General features: G+C 41.8%; 1 protein-coding gene across 1 annotated transcript in view; it reads left to right on the top strand.

Annotated features, from left to right (window-relative positions):
- szt2 (SZT2 subunit of KICSTOR complex) overlaps positions 1 to 19,736 on the top strand; it is a 145,607-nt gene extending 125,871 nt beyond the window's left edge. Inside the window, exons 68-78 of the mRNA XM_080770643.1 lie at positions 100 to 180; positions 561 to 635; positions 2,094 to 2,159; positions 9,969 to 10,182; positions 10,650 to 10,839; positions 12,567 to 12,689; positions 13,636 to 14,002; positions 14,732 to 14,935; positions 15,991 to 16,101; positions 17,242 to 17,310; positions 18,081 to 19,736. Of these exons, the coding sequence (XP_080626769.1) occupies positions 100 to 180; positions 561 to 635; positions 2,094 to 2,159; positions 9,969 to 10,182; positions 10,650 to 10,839; positions 12,567 to 12,689; positions 13,636 to 14,002; positions 14,732 to 14,935; positions 15,991 to 16,101; positions 17,242 to 17,310; positions 18,081 to 18,224 (1,644 nt within the window). The 3' untranslated portion in view covers positions 18,225 to 19,736. The remainder of the gene's footprint in view (positions 1 to 99; positions 181 to 560; positions 636 to 2,093; positions 2,160 to 9,968; positions 10,183 to 10,649; positions 10,840 to 12,566; positions 12,690 to 13,635; positions 14,003 to 14,731; positions 14,936 to 15,990; positions 16,102 to 17,241; positions 17,311 to 18,080) is intronic.
- The last annotated feature ends 2,701 nt before the right edge of the window (positions 19,737 to 22,437 follow it).

Below are 22,437 nucleotides of genomic sequence, written 5' to 3'. Positions count from 1 at the left end.
TTTGTAGAATCGTCCTCAGGTTTAAATGGGTTAACTGAAAGCCTAGAGAGCCATGACAGCAGATCTACAAGCTCACTGCTTTTTGAACATTTCCCACAGACCACAGGATCGAGTCCTACCACCTACCACCTGCAGAGGGCACTGCCGGGCGGTATCGTCCTCATGGAGTTGGCCTTTCAGGTAAGAAGAAGACCCTATTGAATCATCACCATCATCACATTCCGGCCAATCACTTTTGGCGTTCTGCAATTTTTTGGCCGCACTTTTTTTAACCTCAATTCCGTGGCTCAGCCAATCAAATCATCGCTAGGGGGTTATCAGCCAATCAAATCATCGCTATGGTGGTACACACGCACACGCATGCCTCGATTTAATTTAATTTATAACTAATGTGTACATTGATTAAGTTTATTAACTGTTGCAGCCCAGTCAGCATGGACATGGTCACTTAAAAGTGTGTGTGTGTGTGTGTGTGTGTGTGTGTGTGTGTGTGTGTGTGTGTGTGTGTGTGTGTGTGTGTGTGTGTGTGTGTGTGTGTGTGTGTGTGTGTCTTACATTAGGGCTGTTATTTCTGTGTGAAGCAGTATGCTTTGGAGTGTTCCCGCATCCCCATGGGCCAGACTGTCAACTCACAGGTACGCACTGTTTTTCACACACAAAACACAATAGCACTCTCCACACAACCACTTAATCCGTTTAGAGCTGAGGTCTATTCTAATGTCTTCGCCTAATTCAGTAGTTCTCAAACTTCCAAGAACCACCACATTAAATTGATTCAACAGAAAGTGACACGCCAAAACATGAAACATCTCAAGCCTGGGGAAAAGAGGCTGCCTGCCGCCGTGACAAACTATATTCCTCACCAAACCTTTTAGTTATACTTGGGGTCTAATTCGTATACTTTTTGCCGCCATGACTGTCTCTGTATAAAAAAATAATCACATATATAAAGTCACAAGGCCAACTTTGACGTGGCAGTATTGCTTTGTTTTGTTTTTTGTTTTTAATATATGGTTTTCTTAATGTCCTGGATTATATATATATTTTTTCATTTCCTGATAAATGAACATTTTGGAGTTAGGTGGATTCTTCCCGACAGCAGAGATATAATATATATTAAAGAGTATTTGAATTGTTTAAATATTCCATGAATTCCATATATTTCATGAAAGCAAAGCTTAAGGCCTCAGTCTGTACTATTTTTGGGAGGACTCCTTAATTGACCTATAGCTAAGCCCCTCCCCAAACTGCTATGGTCCAATCACAGCTAAGCATAACGTGGGTTAGACCAGAGTGTAGAGTAGGAGAGTAGCGACACGCTTTGATCTCGCCGCAAAGGCCTATGGTTCTATGGGCTATAGTTCCAAACATTGGAACTATCCCATTGAGATAGAATGAGCACTTCTGCATTTCATTGTTACAATGGGAGTCAACACTAGTGTCGCCACTCTCTTACTATATTACTCTGGGTTAAACAAGCCTCTCCATAGTATATAGTTTTCCTATATGATAAAACATTGTTTTAAAAAAGAAATGTCACGCACATATTTTTCCAGTGCATATGGCATGCCTTGTTGACGGATTTGGAAGAGATTTTGATGGTCTGGTTCCAAAAATGAACCAGTATAATATGTAAAAGCCATGATATTTACTTTGGAATGAATGAGCCCGGCTTGAAAGTGTCCAAGTGGGAGTGTCTAAGTGGGAGAGGGCGGGGCTTTGCTAAAGGTGAATTCACACGGTTTCACAAATCCCTGCTTGGGACATGGCCTGATAAACATTTTCAGTCCTGTGGAAATTTATTTTTGAGTCCATGCAGATGCTGTTATTGCAGCAAAAGTTGTTGCCACGCTTCGAGCTAAACACTCAAGACAAGAAAGGTTTCCATTTTATTGTCATGTCTGTATGGATGGCAAAGTATGATGAAAGAATGCATGGTGTAAAATGAACTAAAAAAAAGATGACTTGATTCTCCCTCTTATTAACACATCATTGAACAATTTGAAATGATCAAGGTGGGTCCAGAGACTCGGGGTTGTCTGTCTGTCTGCATGCCAAGTCCCATCACCATCATGTCCTCATCTCTCCACTAGGGGCCACTGTTCACCAAACCCCGGTGCAAGCCATTCCCAGAAGGCACCGCGGTGCCTGACTCTGCGGTATGTCCCGATTCGGTCCTACAGGAAGGGGAGGGGCTCACTTAAATTGGCTCCGCCCTCTTCCCCTTCCTCAACTTGCTGCCGCCGGCGTTGCTTCAATCGTCTCTCTTTCTTTTTCTCTCCTCAATCCCCTGTTCCTTCAAGCTGCTGTTCTCTCGTAGAGTCCCGGCCATTAGTGTCACTCTGGCTGAAACATTGCCATTATTTAGAACCATTTAGACCCGAGGACGATTCTACAAATGTCTTCTAAATCATGAGAGTTTTCTGAAAAAAAACTATGTTTCTATGTCAGTGGTTTTCAAACTATTTCATGTCAAGGACACGAAAAATTATATGTAATTTGCCGCCGACCCCCATCTGAAAATATGTTGTTCCAGGGTCCTCCCAGAAGCAAAGATTTGAGTTAAAAACGTTCTCTGTGAAAGAATATACAGCATAATCAAAGATTTGCGCCACATTTTCATGATTTTTCAAAAATAGCAGAACTATGAGCTCATAGCGCGGCACTATGAGCTTGTAGATCTATAAAGTATAACATCATGCTTAAAACACCAAAACAGGTTCCCCCCAGAATGGGTTAAGCAAAACGTTTCAAAGCTCACAACATTATGAGCTTTTAGATTTTTTGTGGTTCTATTTGACCGGAAATGCTTATAATTTGTAATCATATTTAGCCTGTTGATTTTTAATACTTTATTCTTATTTTTTATTAGTTACACGTTAAACCTTTTTTTGTATTCAAATTTTGCTCATTAATGAAATAGTTTTTCGAATTGATTTCAGGATTTTGCGCCGTTTCTTTTTTCTTTTTTAGTTCAAAACATCGCTACCGATTACATGGCTCAGTGGTTCTCAAAGTGGGCTCCGGTGGGGACCCTTAGAGTTATTTGTAGGGGATCCAAATGGACCCTTACAGGTCTGCAACTCTGAGAGTGTACAAATGGAACCAAATGGGTCGTTACAGGTCTGTAACTCTGAGAGTGTACACATGGAACCAAATGAACCCTTACAGGTCTGTGACTCTGAGAGTGTAACACATGGAACCAAGATAATGGATCCATTTGGTTCAATGTGTTTACACTCTCAATAGTCATGGGTGGGGGGGGGGGGGGGTCCTTGAAATAATAAATAAAGTTTGACAACCACTGACATATGTCGTGCAAAGCTGTATAATGGGCGGCGCTCTACTGTCTGGCTTTCTGACATGGGATTGGGACCTTTCTCCCTCTGTTTAACGGCGTCCTCACTTTGAGCAGCCTTTGGGAGCTATGGTTACTGACCTATACAGCTTGACATTCTTTTACGTAACCCCAATCTCCAGCAACTAAATGGGATCAGCTGTCATATAGTATATCAACCTCTAAAAAGGCTAAAAAATTGAAATACTTATCCACTCTTATCCACTTTTATCCCGTGAACAACCGAAAAGCCCTGACGCGTTGGGAGCTTGTAGGTTTGGCCATTTGTGCTGGACGTTTACCCCGACAGAATGCCCGCCACTGCTAAGCCCTATGGCAGTGGTTCCCAAACTTTGTCATGTCAAGGACCCCCACATTGACGCCAATTAGCCCGCGGACCCCTGCCAGGGCATAAGAGAAGATTTTTACATCTCTAGCAATGATTCTCTACCCGTTTAATTTCAAGGACTCCCAAAGTTTGACATGCATTAGTCTACGGACACCCATTTAATGGCATTGCTATCTCTGAGACCCCAAGTTATGTCGTAAAATCAATGTTAATTTAACTCTGAGAGTGTACAAATGGAACCAAACGGACCCGTTTGGTTCAATCTGTACACTCAGAGTTACAGACACGTAAGGGTCCTTTTGGTTCCTAATCATTTACCTGGGGGCCTCCTGGAACTCCCTCAAGGACCCCTAGGGGTCCCCGGACCCTATGGAGCCATTGCTTTTCTGAGCTGATTCGAACCAAATGGACCCTACTATGGGTCTATTTGGTTCCATTTGTACACTCTCAGGATTTAAAGTAACGTTGATTTTACAATATAAATTGGGGGTCCCAGAGATAGAAATGCCATTAAATGGGGGGTCCTTGAAATTAAACGGGTTGAGAATCACTGCTAGAGCCGTACAAATCTTCTCTTATGGGGGTCCCTGGCATATATTTTCAAATGGGGGTCCGTGGGCTAATTACTGTCAATTTGGGGGTCCTTGACATGAAAAAGTTTGGGAACCACTATCCTACAGTGTTGGGTTATTGTTCCACTGGCCCTGTGTGTATAGCGTTAGTCCAACGTCCCAATAATCCGACATCACTAACCCTAAACCCAAACCCTAACCGCACGGGGAAGCCACGGGGGAGTCTATAGCTCTGGTCCATAGCACTACTGTATATATGCCATTGCATTAGAGTTATGGGACTCTCAATGAAATGCACCACAGCCTCTCAACTTCTGCTAAAATTAAAATAATGTTTTCGCTACTCACCAATACAAAGACGGTTTTGGTCATTAGAAAGACTATACTTTCCACAGTGGACGCACTCTTAGCCCCACTTTTACCCAGAAAAGGATTAATTTTTTTGGCCAAATTGTGCATTTTATCCACTGTGGAAAGTAGTCTTTCTTCAACAAAACCGTCTTTGTATTGGTGAGTAGTGGAATATTTTTATTTCAGCAGAAGTCGAGAGTCTGGTCTGCATTTCATGCGAGGGCAATTAATTGAGAGACCCATATCCTAGTGCAGTGGTTCCCAAAGTGGGGTCCGGGGACCCCCAGGGGTACTTGAGGGAGTTCCAGGGGGTACCCAGCTAAATGATAGTTAGGAAACAAATGGACCTTTATGGGTCTGTAACTCAGATAATGTTCCATTTGTACACTCTCAGAGTTAAAATTAACATTGATTTTACAATAGAGATAGAAATGCCATTAAATAGTTTGACATACTAATGTATGTCAAACTGGGGGTTCTTGAAATTAAACTGGTTGAGAATCACTTCGAGAGCGGTAAAACTCTTCTCTGATGGGGGTACCTGGCATATGTTTTCAAATGGGGGTCTATGGGCTAATAAGTCTCAATTTGGGGGTCTTTGACATGAAAAGGTTTGGGAACCACTGGCCGAGAACCATCAGCTTGAGGCTATGGACCAGAGCTATAGGGTGACTCTTAACCCGGCCACGTATGTTGGACCAACGGGACGTCGGACTAATGCATGACCCCTCCGCTGCTACCAGGAGCTTGTCAGTCGTTGGTTGAGCGTGTTCTTTCCTTTAACACTCGGGACTCTGATTTATACTCGGCCGCACGCCGGGCCAGTGTCACGTGCCGAAAACAGACGCTGCGTCTGCGATTTTCGAACGCACTAACACAAAGTATAAATCAAGCCTTTTTTTTAGATCCTGCTGAGATTAACAGTCGACAATCGATGAGAAAATAACCAAGAACATGTTTAATTTTACAATCAAATATGCATTACTCTGAATTTGATTGCGGATCTTTAATTACCCCGAGGTCCGTTTAATTTGTGACATCATTTCTATGAGAGCGACACACAACCTTTCAGAATGTCAGAGTTGAGTCAGATTCATTATTTGTCTCGTGATGGCATCACATGCCGACACGTTGTGCGCTTGTAGGCCGACTGTTGTCCACACACGACAGCAACGTGCTTAAAATAGGCTTCAACATCGGGAAAGTTTGACACGGACAGCGTACAATTTCCGCTGTTTTAGCTTTGGTGTTGACTGGCTTTTCTAGTACCACTTCCGGTGGTACTAGGAATGAGGTTGCTCTAGGAATGAGGTTGCTCCACGACGTGGTCTGCCATCCCGTTGGTCCGACCACATGGCCAGTTGGGATCCGATGCGCATTAGTTCGACATGCGGGAACAACGGTCGGACTAGCACTCGGACATGCACTGCTCTCGTGCTTGCGGTTATGGTTAGGTTAGTGGTTAGGTTAGGGTTAGAGGTAGGTTGTCGGTCTAATGACTGTGACTGTGACCAATAATAGTGTCGGAACTAAAGCCTGTACCCAGCCGGTTAACACTCACCCTGTGGTTTATGTGTGCCGTTAGTGTTAGTAATGCTTGTTTTTTTAATTATTAATATTTTTATGATAAAAAACATGAAAATCATGAAAAACGACACTACAGCACGTCGTCCTCATGCTTTTCGACAACTGTAAACGATGAAAACTATATAATATAATAAACGACTATAATAGTATAGTATGACGTTTGTCATGGTTTCGACTATATAAAGAAAAACATGAAAAACGACATTGCAGTATGTTGTTTCTCATGGCCCTCTACGGGGGGGAAAAATCATAAACAACACATGGTCGGACTAATGAGCAGTCATGTTAGCTTCCTTCGCTAACAGCCGTGGGACATGTTGTTAGCCTGTGGAGTATAAATACATGTTTATTTTCTCTGGAGAACTCCATCCTCTCAGGGTGCTAACATTAACAAAGCCTGAGCCACCATCACTCAGGATTCTGTGCCTCCTAGTAACAGTTTAGCATATTTATTGTTATCTTTTCTTTATTTCTTTTGCTTAAAGGACCACATCATATAATTTGTCCTCATGGTTCATGATACATTTGTTTACAACGTCGATGGGGAATCCAAGCTAATATAAACTGCAGGCTTTCTATTCCTGAGGAGTTGCAACGCGAAAATGGTATCCATTTTTCTCACAATAATACAAATATAAATAATTATATTTAAAAAATAAAATCTGCTTAAAGGCGCAGTGAAACGGAAATGGTGAACAACATGAAAATGGTTTTTCCACATGAAACACCGGTCTGAAGTTTCTGAACCAATCAGAGTGTCGCATCCCTTCAGGCGATGGGACGGTAGCTAGGGACGGTGGCTAATGCTATGCGCAACAGCGTGGTGTTGTTTGTTTATAAATCAGACGGTCGCCCAGCACAACCAGTTTACTGTTATGTGGCTTATTTCTACCCTATAATGTTTTCAGAAACATATTTTAGCGTGATGATTAAGTTGAAACCGAGTAATACACGGTCTGAATGTTATCTTGAATCAGAAGCAGCTGTGTTGCATGGATGCGCAGACATATCGATGTGTATCTCTACACGTCATCACGCAGCACGTTTTCGTTTTAATAAATAAATAATACAATAGTTTTATGGACCTTTGATATAAAAACACACAGAAATGAGAATTTTCCCATTTTTTTGGCATCCATTGTTAGGTATGCCCATATGATGACCACGGATATGGTCTAAAAGTGTGAAAAACTTATTTTTCATTTCACTGCGCCTTTAACGACGTTTCTGAACTCCCCACAGCCCTCCTATGAGACACAGACTGAGTAGAAAAAGAATATGGTATTTTATCATGAACATTTAGGACCAATTATATGAAGATAGGTTGAAAAGTGGTGGTTCAGATCAATTCCCTGGACAAACAGGACACTGCTTAAAGTGTTGTGATGTTGAACTGATGTTTGGTGAACTTACATACCAAATAGTATCAATTCTACTGTTTTATCATGGGTCTTTCCTCCAATGAAAATCTTTCAGTCTGCCTCTGCATCAGGCTCTTAAGTGATTACATATGTTCATAATCGTTTGATTTCTTCTCCTCTCATTATTTGTAACAGGTGCAGCTTTCAAAAACCACGAAACCTTATTTCCACCGCATGCATTTCTTTCTTTTGCGTCATGCAAGCTTTGTTGTCAGAATATGATGCAATGCAAAGTGTTTTCAGAGGTGTCACAATGATGAAGTTTCTCATGTGAAATATTTGCTTTCTTTACGAGACCAATCCCATATATAGACTTAATCTCTTCATTTCTAACAACCAAAGTGGGGGTAATTGCACCACTCAGTTCACACAGGTGTGATTTTTTTCTTTCTTTTTTTTGGAATGCAAGCAAGAAATTGTGCTGACATTTGACCATAACATGAAAGGATTTCTTTAGATTATAGGCCAATGAATTCAACCCAATAGTAATGGATAAAGGATTGACAATATAGGCATTTAGCAGATGCTCCTACCCAGTCTTCGGTGTGTAAAATCTGAGTAAGTAAGTGAACACTACAGGACAGGGCAAATAACATTGCGTGCAAAGACAATGTCAGCATCACTTCAAACAAACTAGAATACCAGGCAGGTGTTCATTTTGACGGCAAACTTTGATTTACTTTTATTATAGTCATAGTCTTTTGAATAAAATGTCATGAAGTTTGTCATATTATAGTCATCTGAACTCTTTTAGTCTAGTCTTTTAAGTATAAGTTTTTAGTCAACTAAATCTGCAGCTGATTTTGACGACAAAAAGGTATGGCCGTAATGGCAGTTTTCACACTATGTTGAAAATAGCCGATCTACAAGCTCACAACACATCACAGCGCTAGAGACCTGCGGATTTAGCCGTGGTTGCCGCGGGTAACCGCGGTTGACGGATGGTGCGGTTGATATAAATAGGATGATGCGGTTGGATAGCGGGCGGACAATGAATTTGCTGTTGCGGGTGACAACAAACTCCATCCGCAGGTCTCTACACAGCGCACATGTTGTGAGCTTATAGATCTGCTATTTTATAACCTTAGGTGTAACACCTAAGGTTTGAATATAGTACAAGTAACTGACAATGGATCTCTGTGTGAATTAAAGTGTGAATTAATGTGTGTGTGTGTATATATATATATACTTTCTTGAGAGTTGCAGCTAAATTAACTGAGTTAATTAATTTCTGAAATTAATTAGATTAGATTGTTTAACGAAATGAATGCATGCTTAAGGCTCATTCATAGTCTGGATTTTCGGTGGTGAAGTGACCACCGGAGCTGAAATAACGTTGAGTGGTGGTGAGTAAAAACAGAGAGGCCGGAGCGGTGGCGGTGGTTTGCTCTTCACCGCGGCTCAGTGGACGTCATGTTGTAGTTCGGTGGTCACCTCACCACCACCGAGAATCCAGACTATGAATGACGCTTTAGATGACCCGCCCGATCCCGTCCACTCTGCACTAGTCACCGCTCTGGTATCTGATGGCTGATGGGGGGCGATAGACCGAGATACCTGGAGAGAGCGAGGGCTAGAGAGACACTTAACATATTTTGGACGTAGTTTGAATGTTGATTAATCATGATTTATTTATTTTTTAAAGCTGTGATTATTAATATGATTACTTTTTTTATCATTTGACAGCCCTAATGAGCCCTAGAGAGAGAGAGTTGCAGTCCCGCCCCCTTTCAGAAAGACAGGGGCACCGGAAGAGTTTCCCAAGCATTTTTCCCATAGAAGTTGTTTATTATTACGTATTACGTATTTATTTATTTATTTATTTAAGACCTTTAAGCCAAACTCTGCTTATGACAAATCATGACGATAAACAAAAATTAATTGGCCGAACAAATAATTAGAAAGAAGAAAAAATAGGCAGGGTACAACAAAGTGCTTATTTTTTATTATTTGTGCGGCCCAAAAAATTGTGTTTTATTGTCATGATTTGTCAGCAGCCGAGTTGGCTTTGTTGGCTGAAAGGTCTCTAAATAAATACTTTATGAAACGTCCATGGAAAAAAGAATGGGAAATTAATGAATGGGAAATTCTCTTCCCGTGCCCTCGTTGATCTGAAAGGGGTGGGACTGCGACTCTCTCTTTCTCTCTCTCTTTCTCTCTATCTATCTGTCTATCTATCTATCTATCTATCTATCTATCTATCTATCTATCTATCTATCTATCTATCTATATATCTATATATCTATCTATCTATATATATATATATATATATATATATATATATATATATATATATAGTTATAGTCATAGTCATAATGTTTTACAGGCTATGCTCTCTCTCTCCCCTATAGCTATCCATGCTCTTCACGGAGGAGTGCGACAAGGTGCGCGACCTGATGCACGTGCACTCTTTCAGCTACGACTTCCACCTGCGCGTGGTGCACCAGTACCTGGTGGGCTGTCACATGACGCTGAGGCAGGGTTACCAGCTCACCAGCTTCCTGGAGGACTTCATCGCCCACCACCCCGACATCCCCAAGTTCGGACGCAACCACGTCTACCAAGGTCCAGTTATGGGACATGTTTAACCGATTGACCCCCCCTCCCCCCCACTGTAGTGCGTGCATGTGCACATCTTGTTACCGGGGCGGGTTTTTTTTTCCAAATCACGGAATGCACCTTTAAGGTTGGTCCTGTGCTACATGTGATTGGTTCTAATTGATTGGTTCTAAGGGCTGAAGTGGTTAATGTTTCATGTTTTGAAATAATAAACCAAATGTAAAGTAACTAATATCTAAAGTTTCCATATAATCGTAGTGGAGTAAAAACATTTGTCTAGTTTTTATTTGTTGACGAAATTGTCACCATATTATATAGTCTCAGTTTTAGTCGCCATAGCTTAGTTTTCATTTCGTCAGTGAAAAAAGGCAGTCGACGAACATTTTTCGTCATATTTTTAGTCGACGAAATCAACTAGATCAAAAAAATGAACACTGTATGAACGGGGGCGTTGACGACCGTCTCTTTCACAGGGAGCTTCTCCGTGTCGACGGGGATGATCACGGCCCACCAACTGTACAACTACATCACGGACCACGCCGGCACGTACAACATGAAGCCCATCCGCATGTCCAAGGCCGCCGGCACACCCGCCGACGCCAAGAAGGGAGCGCCCCAGAGCGCCGACCTGCACGAGTACGCCCTGGTGGCCTTGTGGAACAGGTAAGAGACCCCACACACACACAAACACACTCTTACTCTTCACAAACATGTCTTTGTGTTGGTCTCTAGCTAGTGTTGTTTTTGGCAGCAAATTCCTATTTTAGTTTAGTCATAGTTTTTGGAATAAAACTTAAGTTTTAGTCACATTTTAGTCTTAGTGTTAGTCTAGTTTTAGTCGACTGAATATCATAAGATTTTAGTCGACTAAATCTACAGTTGATTTAGTCGAACAAAATGTATTTTGGTGGGCCTTGGTGCCGTCGTAATGACTGTTTTTTCACTTGCTGAAAATAGATGATCGACAAGCTCACAACACGTCGCGCTGCGACCTTGTCGATCGTCTATTTTCAGCATGCAACCAATTCTAAAATGACTTATACTGGATCTCTTGTCCACTAGTTAACCTTCCTAACATTTTAGTCTAGTTTTTATTTGTTGACGAAATTGTGAGTATATTTAGTCTTAGTTTTAGTCACCATATACTAGTTTTCATTTAGTTACCATTTAGTTTTCGTCAGTGGAAAAGGGTAGTCGACGAACATTTTTCGTCTTATTTTTAATCGACGAAATCAACACTGCTAGCTAAAAGGTTTGGGAACTACTGGTCTAGATCAGTGGTTCCCAAACGTTTTCATGTCAAGGACCCCCAAATTGACACTAATTAGCCCTGCGGACCCCCCTTTGAAACTATATGCCAGGGACCCCCCATGAGAGAGGATTGTTACGGCTCTAGCAGTGATTCTCAACCCGTTTAATTTCAACGACTCCCAGTTTGACATGCATTAGTCTACATGCAGACCACCATTTAATGGCATTTTCCATCTCTGAGACCCTCAATTTATATTGTAAAATCAATGTTAATTTAACTCTACAAATGGAACCAAATGGACCCTAACGGGTCCATTTGTACACTCTCTGAGTTACAGACACATTAGGGTCGATTTGGTTCCTAATTATCATTTAGCTAGGGACCCCCTGCAACTCTTTCAATGACCCCTAGGGGTCCCCGGACCCCACTTTGGGAACCACTGTTCTAGATCACTTAGATCATAGGGGTTGAGTCACTTGAAACCTTGTCCCATATCATTATTAAGTATATATTTTTTTATCATAAAAAAATCACGTATGAAGTGAAGGGGCTCTCATCATTATACATCATCGTACATCATCTCATGACAACTGAATTCATGTGATTGGTTAGCCGATTAGCTCGTCTCCATATGACGTACATTTCCCCTTCATTGTCAATGGCATTTAATTTTTGTGTTGCCACAAATTTACGTCATATTTGGCAGACATTTGACCTAATTTCTCCGTTCATTGTCAATGGCAAATATGAGACGCTTGTGGACAAAAGCTGTATATCAAAAATACAAATAAAATAAAAAATTGTGAAAATGATCTACCTACAAATTCAGAATTGCTCGCAGCGCAAGGCTCTAGGAGCTTGTAGATACAGTATGGTATGTTCACATCTGTGTGTATGATTTACAAAAAAATAAACATAAAAGGTTTTACATTTATGTGTTGACTCTGGCTCCTAGAATGACCTGGAAGATGCATACATGTTTCAGAATCCTTTGTCTTTCGTCTCCGTTAGCTCTGGCTCCTACAAGGACCTGGAAGATGCACAAATGTTTCTGAATCCTTTTGTGTCTCGTCTTGGTTAGCTCTGGCTCCTACAAGGACCTGGAAGATACATAAATGTTTTGTCTCGTCTTGGTTAGCTCTGGTTCCTACAAGGACCTGGAAGGACTGCGTCACCACGACGACTTTGACGTGTCCCTCCTGGTCTGTCACAACGCTGCTCCATTTGAGGAGCAGTCTGAAGGAGAGCGTCATCTGCTCAGGTAACTGCATGCAGGTAGCCCTCAACGGCCTCTTACAGACATGAAGGAGAGCGCCATATGGTCAGGTAACTGCATGCATATGGCCCTCAACGGCTTCTTACAGACATGAAGGAGAGCGCCAGTGTGGTAACTGCCTTTGTGACAGAATTACCAGTCTGGTAACTGCCTTTGTGACAGGAATACCAGAGCCTTAGATATAGACAGAGTTACGCAAACTGCGTAATAGTATATAGTATACAACTGTAATAGTATACAACATTAAACATTAAAGATACTTTAGTTGTTACTGTACAATACTTTAAAACAGTTGAACAGTTGCCGTGCTCATTGAAAACAATGTATTTCCAACTCCAGCTTGTCTCAGTTCAGGTTGCATGAACAGCGCTCGAGCGCTCGGTTATCGTCCCCTCAATATCGTAACTCTTCTATTAGATGGCTCTGAGAAATACCATCTGATTAATGCATTTCTGATATACAATAATATATTGTGATAAATGTCTTTCTGACTACATTACCAGTCTGACAACTGCCTTTCCGACAGACATGAGCTCAGGTAACTGCATGCATAGACAGAATGCCTTTCTGACTGAATTACCAGTCTGGTAAATGCCTTTCTGACAGAAATGCCATCTGATTAATGCATTTCTGATAGACATACAGTGTGATAAATGTCTTTCTGACTGAAATAGCAGTCTGATAACCGCCTTTCTGACATAATTACCGTCTGATAAGCACGCATACAGTGTGTGAATAGCGATGTATGTCGGACATTACTCCAACACTAACCCTAACCTCACAGGGAAGCCATAAGCGGAAGACTCTAAAACTTTACTTAATTGGCCCTTTTTTCCTCCACTGGATTTGAGTAACCCTGTCCTTCATACAGATTGGACAAAATGACTCTTTTCACTGGTAAAACGTGTGCTCGTTCCTGCAATGTGTTCAGGTTGCGCTACTACGTGATCATGACCAGCCAGCGGGAGCTGTTCCCTCGGCTGACGGCGGACATGCGGCGCTTCAAGAAGCTCCCTCAGATCCACCGCGAGCCCGGCGGCGAGGCGGGCTCCGGGGGTAGGGGTGGGGTCCCTCCGGAGCGGGTGGCGGAGGAGGAGGAGCCAGGCGGGGCAGGGGCTGGGGGTCACCACGACCCCGAGCTGGAACTGTGGGAGGAGCCGCCGTCGAGCCCCGCCATGGCGACCTCGCCCGTCCCCAGCGACGGAAACGAGTTCTACCCCCTGGTGGGTCGTAGCAGCGCCGAAGGCCACGGAGGCCTGCTGTACCCCTCCCCTCTGTTCCCCCTGCTCAACAACGAGGTGAGTTCCACCAGCAGCTCTTAAGTGCATTTAACCCAGTGGGTGACTCAAAATAAATCAATAAGCCACTAGAGGTGTGAGGTTACCGTGTGTTTTATGATGGCTGAAAGGCGTGGTGAGGCACGCGTCTCCAACCCTCTCAGAGGGTTTGTAAGGAAATCAAGCGCTTCCTTTCTCTTACCCTAAATCGTAAAAAGTAAATCAACGTATATGTGACCAAATTTGACTGCCATTGGGTTTTTGGGGGATTTTTTTGTTTTTTCATGTCACATGAAAGCAGGGAATCATAGCATCAAATTGACATATTGGTTGTTCAGTTTGACCCACCCGTTTTGGATATATGGCTTATAGAGTAATGTCTGGCAGAGAAACAGCGAGTTGAGAAAACATGCTTGAAAGGTTCACTTTCTGTGGTCTCTAACATTACACCTAGCTACATGTTTAAGCATTTATTTAACATTACACCTAGCTACATGTTTAAGCATTTATTTCATATTTACATGTCGATTTTGCTATTAACTTTTTTGGGGGGGGGGGGGGGCGGGGGGAGTTTTTCTCTGGTGAAAAGCTGGAATGGCAGGCTGAATGGCAGGCTCTCAGTCAAATCTGGTCACATATATCGGTATCAGTATTGGCTATCGGCTAAATTGTTATTTTGAACATCGGCATCCCTAATAATTGTTATTATTATATTGTTATATTTTGTCCTCTCTTCTCCTTGGGGGGCAGGTGGCGTCGGCCCAGAGGCAGATCCAGGGCAGTGTGGAGCAGGCCATGGGCCACTGCCGCAGGGACAACCTGTGGAGGAGGCTGTTCCACGGGGAGCACCTGGCCATGGAGAAGCTGAAGCTCAGCAAGCTGTCCTTCAGCGAGCTGGAGGAGCTGCTGGAGGCCGTGCAGAGCCGCTCCATAGGGGAGATAGACCCCCAGCTGGTACGTTGGAGCACCATGATGTGTACCCAGGCTTTAGTTTAGACATCAGGGACGTGCACACATAGACAAGGAGGCTTGAACCCCTGCCCCTTTTACCCGTCTTTAAAACAACTCCCCTCTCCAGACCACGAATGCAGAATTTACTATGGTGAAAGAAATGCAAATGCCCTCCTCTCCTTTCATACCATACCTTCATACCTTCCATACCCAAATTCAGGATAATTGCTTTATTCCAAAAGTCTCCTGAACTTGGAACGCAGCATTTTGTGTTGAACAAATTTGTTTCGAAATCCATGTCGTACACCGCATCTCCACTAGCTAAAGAGTACTGGGTTGCACCCCGAAAATAGCTGATCTACAAGCTCTCAACACGTCGCAGTGCGACGCATTGTGAGCTTGTAGATCTGCTATTTTGGCTGAAGTCGTTAGTGCATGTTTTGTAATAATAATCAAAATCTAAAAAAGTAACGTATCTCAGCACAAATGGTTCGGAACTTAACTCTGGTCCATTATTATTAAAAATAATAATCCCCTTAATAATATAGATTGGCATTGTGATTTATATTGTTTTTATTATTTATCACCTTTACAACGAGATATAGCTTGTAAGGACCAGGCTTTCATGGAATGAGCAACAATTGTGTGTGGATTGTACCCCCCAATACATTTTGCCAAAATGGCAAAATGGTTCGTATTCAACCCTTGCTTTGAGTTGCTCAGTTGTCTGGATGATTGCACTCTCCCACAGATCTCCATGAATTCAAGGCTTCATGGGATGTGTTTAGAAAATTGTTTGAGTTCAACGAACTATATCCTTTAAACGTCAAAGTATGAAGTTACTTTCAATCTGTCCTAAATGGAGAGACTGATATCCTTGTGACATACTGTATCTTAGAGGGAACGATTTACATTTTAACCCCTGGCTTATATGATTGAATAAAGCAGAGCAACAAATTAAATTGTCGTATGTTTTGTGCTGCCGTAGGGAAACTATAGGGACTGGTGGTCATTTTCGTCGTAGTAGAACTAATAACAAAGTTGTCCTTTCCCCCTAGGACTGTTTCTTGACCATGAGTCCCAGCTGGTATCAGAGTCTGATCAAGGTTCTCCTGACGCGCTTCCCTCAGAGCTGCAGACACTTTGACGAGAACTCCATCCAGTATCTGGTTAGAAACATTGTGATGTATTCCCATGCTTTTTTGTTCTTGCTTAATGTAAATCACTCTGGATTAAGAGCGTCTGCTAAATGCCTAAAGTGTAATCATTAGGACATGGTCACTTTTTCGGAGAATAAGTAGTTAGAACAAAATGTCTTCTAAACCCTGACAGTTTTCTGAAACAGAAAAAAAAACGTTTGCTGTGAAAGAATATACAGTATATTCCAAGATTTGCACACATTTAAGCTTGTAGATTGTTAATTTTCAACAGCTATAAGATGACACAGATGTGTCCTCGGGTCTAAATGTGTTCACGCATTAAGACCCGAGGCCGATTCTACAACTGGTTTTCTGAAGAAGAAAAAAACCTATGTTTCTATCAAGGTCCCCCAAAATGATATGCATTTGGCCACCAACCCCCTTTTCAAAATATGTTGTTCCAGGGACCCCCAGAAGCAATGATTTCTGTCACCAATATTTTCTCAGAAAGATCTACAAGCTCGTAGCGTGGAACGAAGTCACAAACTTGATCAAGCTCAAGTTGAGCTTGTAGATCAGCTATTTGTGCAATATTTGAATTGAAATGCTGAATATTTTTCTTGATATTTTTTTTTGGAATCCTGTAAAGTAACATTTTTATTTAATTTCAAATGCATGACTGAAGTAAAATCAGACACAAGTAGCATGTGCTTACAGTAAATTCATCATATTTAGAAAATGTTTCAGATGTCAAAATTTTCTGAGATAGAATGGTGATGGATGATGATGATCATGGAAGGGGAACATTCTGAAAGCTTCATGGGCAAAGAAAACAACCGGTCAAAATGACCTCTCAGACATGCTAGTGTTAATTAATTGTAGTTATGCTTATATTACTTTATGAACTAAATACAAATACATTGGGCATAAATAAAGACAATGTTGTAATAGGCCTACTTGTCATTCAGCTACTAATATAGACTGAAGTAATTAAAGCGGGTCATGTATGCATGTTTGGAATTGTAACAGCTGAAATCAATAATATATCAGTATTCTGATATTTACCTGAGGGCCACATTAAGTGAAGGTGGCCTTCACTTGATGTGGCATGTGGCCCCTGGGTTGCACATGTATACAGAAAAGTGGAACTGAAGTATTGTTGTCTTTCAGGCGGTCCTGAACCAGAAGTTCACCGACTGCTTTGTCCTGGTCTTTCTGGACTCTCAAGCTGGAAAAACAGTGAGTGTACAGTATGCTTGTGTTCCTCAATGTGAAATAGGTTGATTTTGCATATATGTATTGTTGTTTTGCCCTTGGTATTTTAGTATTTTTCTTTCTTCATTTTTTGTGGGCCTACTGCACTTTGGTTCAACACTGTTGTTTTAAATGTGCTTTATAAATGAACTGGATTGGACTTAAAGGACCACTACACCACTTTTCAACCTATCATCATAATATAATTGGTCCTCACTGTTCATGATTGTTCATGATTTTCCTACTCAGTCTGTCTCATAGGAGGCGAGGGCTGTGGGCAGAAACCCGTCCACCAGTGACATCCTTAGACAGATTTTTTGTTTTTTTAAAACAATCATTTCTTTTTTTAACAAAATATTTAATCTAAAATATTTAGATGTGTATTATCGTGAGAACGATTGCTTCCATTATCGTATTGCAACTTTTCAGGAATAGAAAGCCTGCAGTTTCTATTAGCTTTGATTCCCCATCGATGATGTCACTGGTAGACGGGTTTCTGAACTTCCCACATAGCCCTCCCATGAGACGCAGAACGAGTAGAAAGAAATTGTGGTATTTCATCATGATCATTAGTGAGGGCCAATTATATTAAGATAGAAGTGGTGAAGTGGACCTTTAAGTGCAGTACTTGAGTTACACATACTTAGTAACTTTACACCACGGCCTGTAAGCTCCTCTCGTTATTTTAGGACAATCTTTCATTTTGGAAAAAAAAATTCTGCGTTTGTTTTACTGCCTTGTCTTCTTCTTTTTAGAGCCTCAAGGTTGTCTTTCGGGAGCCGCTGCCTTCACAGCCCCAGCCCAGCAACAGCCCTCCTCCCCAGCTGGTGTCCATGTACCACCACCTGGAGTCTGTCATCAACACGGCCTGCTACAACCTCTGGACTGGCCTGCTGTAGTCGTTTCAACGCAGTCTGAGATGCATTGGGCCCACGGACCCCATTTGATATAATTTATTTATTATTTTATCCCTTGGCCCTCGTCTAAACAGTCACATAGTCATTGTTCATCTAACTCGGAGCGTGTACAAATGGAACCAAATCCAGTTGCTTGGTTCCATCTGTACACGCTCAGACCCACACGGGTCCCTTTTTTCTGGAACCCTGTATACAATGGCTAGATTTGATGGAAAACGGTCAATGTCATTGGAAAAGAAACAGACTTGGATCTGGGGTGTGGGGGGGGGAAACACAATTCAGAGAAAGAACTCAAAATTACTGATTTGTTTATTTTTTTTTTTTTTTATTATTATTTTTTACACCGACTTGAAGAGTTGAAGGTCTTGTTTTAAGTGGTGTTGTGTTTGACGTGCAACGGGTACTCGACTGACACTCTTTAAGTTCTACCTCGTCGGGACCGAGTGGAGGAGGAGGGCAGGGTTGTCCCTGAAAATGCACCACAGCAGTGTTATTTATGCAACATCTATCTATGGCATTTACTGAGCCTAACCAAATGGTAAATGTATGTATGCTTTGACGACAGGTCGCACGTTCTGACTTTGGAGCACTTTATTGCTGTCTGACATTTGCCGACAGAGCCGCCATCACAACATATAAACAAGGAAGTGAAATACGGTCCTGTGCACTTTCACAGCTTGTGTCATCTTCCAAACCAGTAGTATGCAACATGTTATGAAAACATCTGCGAGGAAATAAATGTTTCCAGAGGTACGCGACACGTTTAGTTCACATTATTTTGTTTGGCGACATGACACATTCATGCAACAAAGTGTAAATCCGTCGTTTGTTTTGTGTTTCAAATCTGCTTCACAGAAATCAGTTTCCATGTGTTCTTTGTGCTGTTCAGACAACAAAAAAGAAAAGAAAACAAGCACAAATTTCATGCCAGTCTTGGATAGGACACACATCAGATTTGGGCTTAACATAACCTAAGAAGATTATTGTGTTTTCTGATGCATTTAACTGAACCACTTGAACCCATATCCCAGGGGAACATTATCCAATCATAGCAGATCTCCCAAGTGCAAGAAAGTGCCGCAACTGGAACGCATTGTGAGCTTGTAGATCTGATAATGTTTTGGTAAAGTTGTAAGTAACTCAGTGTCCCGTTCTCAGTCAAAGATGACAGGGGTTTAAGTGGTCAGTACCTCGAGGAAACGCTTCATTTTGAGTTGTGATTTAAAGCCAGTTGAGAAGCCACTGCCATGCTGTACTAATTTCTGTTCATATTTCTATTTACTTTGTTTGATTGCGATCTAATGCAGGTGTACCACCGTGTGTGTGTGTGTGTGTGTGTGTGTGTGTGTGTGTGTGTGTGTGTGTGTGTGTGTGTGTGTGTGTGTGTGTGTGTGTGTGTGTGTGTGTGTGTGTGTGTGTGTGTGTGTGTGTGTGTGTGTGTGTGTGTGTGTGTGTGTGTGTGTGTGTGTGTGTGTGTGTGTGTGTGTCGCCAATGAGTATACCAGTTGTACCAGTGTACCTGCAAGCCTGGAAGTGCCTTTCTTTTGTCGTTTGCTTTCTCATTCATATCGCATGTAAGACTGTGAACTGCACGTAGACCCCATGATAACATTATCTCTGTCAGGTGGGATACAATTAAAAGCAGCATTTAGTTCAAAACAAGAGCTTGTGAATAGCCTGGTGTATATCGCTGAGTCCCGTGATATAAACGTTATTTATTTTGTCACTTTTCGAAGTGACAAAGCAAATCGCGGCACGCAGCGAATCAGGCTGGACACCAAGGCTAGAGCTTGTTTTGACTACATGAACTCAATTGGATCCATTGGGCCATGTTTTTCTTTTTTTTTTTTTTCATAGTACTGGTTTTGGACATAAAAAGGTTTCTATAGTGCTTTAACAATATGCTGTCGCCAGTTCTATAGAGGGTATGCGCAATTGCGCATGTACCCTCTAGGAGCTTGTACTTGTCTTGGACAGACACACAGTGGCCACAAAACAGTCTGAGGAGATTAAAAAAAAACAGCCTTAAACATCACTTGTATTTACTGTACACGTGCGCGGTGTCTCACACCGGCTGAATATGGAAAAATCTGTTTTCCGTTTGAGACACCGACATGAGGTGTTACAACTGATTTCATTGTTAAGGAAACCAACATTTCCCATTCTGTGTTTATATTTTGATGAAGTATTTAAGAAATCCTGTGGTTGGGTTTCTGTTGTTTGAATGTCAATGACACTGGATAATATTCTGTAAAACAATAGTAATTGTACTACTACTAAACTGTAATCAAAGTTAAACTGCTGTATACGTTGTTTATATATGGACAGATTTGTATGAATGATGCGAAATGCTTAATGCTAAATAAACCAATGGATGTTAAACGAAATGTGTATTACATGGAAAAGGAGTGTGTGCGTTTTTGTGCGTATTGTGAGGACAGAGCAATTTGTTGGCAAGCTACAGTTTTCTTGCTACAGCTTGTTATCTGCCTGGTCTACTGAGCTAGGGAATGGGGTTCACACTTGCATATACATGGCATACACTGTCGGGCAGAAACCTCTTATCTCTGTAAATGAATGCCTTACTTCGGCCAAATTGATTTGAAAGTGAAATATCCCTTATTATACAAAAGGTTGTTTCGAGGAAGCTGATGAGAATGCAAAGAGACAGTGTAGTGTCTCAGTAAACTATAGACGAATCCAGGAGCGGGTCTCATGGTCGCAGCTTACGTATTTCCTGTAGGCGGACTCGACATAGCTGCATGCAGGGTTTAAACCCTCACCAGGCGCACCTCTTCTACTATAGTGAACGGCAGAGTAACTGATGTTAGTCTGCCTCAAACGTTACTCTTTTACCTGCTTTTTACTAAACACTAACATTACAAAGATGCCCAGAACATCGGGATGAACCTGTGTAGTTTATGGCTGCTCCAACAGTAGTGGCAACATTCAAAAAAAAAAAAAAACGGAATGTCAAAATATCCACCGCGGTGGCTGAGACCAGAGCCATTGAGTAATGGTTGAGACGAAGCAGTGAAAGGTCCTGAAAGATAAATAACGTCAGTCTTACCCAATACCCAATCTTTCAGTGTTTTATGAACACAATTGCTGCTGTATTTTATACCTCGTACTAAGCATTTAAAGTATGAGGTATAAAGTACAGCAGCCATGTGTTCATAAAACAGGCAAAACTTGACTAAATAAAAGTGTTCTTTGTGCCTCAACACAATAGCTCTCATTTGCTGTGAATTTCTGTAGGAGAATATTTGTGAAACATTTTATTTCCATACTCTGCACCCCAGTATACACTGACACCACGCTAGACAGGAACGCCCATAAACGTCACATCCGGTTTTAGCCCGGGGTAAGAATTTTCTATGGCTGCCAATGCAACTTGGTCCAATCCTTAATCACATACGGACAAACATCTATACCGATAATATCTAAGTTGCGGAGGTAGCGTGCCTTGTCCACGGGCAACAGATCTTTCAACGTATGGCATTGCAAATACGTTTGATAATCGCTACTCTGCTCTCGCAATATTGTTTTGGAAATGCCGCAAATTGCATTGCAGTGAACGAGAGCAAATGACAACCTCCCAAGGTTGGCGGAGTCACAGCTTGATGCTCTGAATATGGGCCGCAGTGTCAGTGTCAGTGTATTGGTTGGTTTGGAGGGGATCCGATTAAGCTTGCCTTGGTTTGACTGTACTAAACAGGCATAGAGCCCCGCTCTACGCTGGCCGCTGCGTGGCCCACGGCGCGCTCATGGGACCGGACCTTAGTCTTTTTTCAAAGATTATTCAGTGTAGTGTCTGAGTAAACTATAGGATCATAGAATGCAGAGACATTGTAGTGTCTCAGTAAACTATAGGATCATAGAATGCAGACATTGCAGAGAGACAGTGTAGTGTCTCTCAGTAATCTATAGGATCACAATCACATAGAATGCAGAGAGACAGTGCAGTCACTGTAGTTGTTTCAGTAAACTACATGATCATAGAATGCTGAGAGACAGTGTAGTGTCTCAGTAAACTAGAGGATCATAGAATGCAGAGAGACAGTAGGCTATAGTGTCTCAGTAAACTATAGGATCTGGATCACATAGAATGCAGAGAGACAGTAGGGTAGGCTATAGTGTCTCAGTAAACTATAGGATCACATAGAATGCAGAGAGACAGTGTATAGTGTCTCAG

Source organism: Protomyctophum bolini (genome assembly GCF_963924005.1).
Source record: "Protomyctophum bolini genome assembly, chromosome: 8".
In the NCBI taxonomy this organism is placed as follows: Eukaryota; Metazoa; Chordata; class Actinopteri; order Myctophiformes; family Myctophidae; genus Protomyctophum; species Protomyctophum bolini.
Note: the sequence above shows the minus strand (reverse complement) of the source record. Positions and strands in the feature narration are given on the sequence as shown.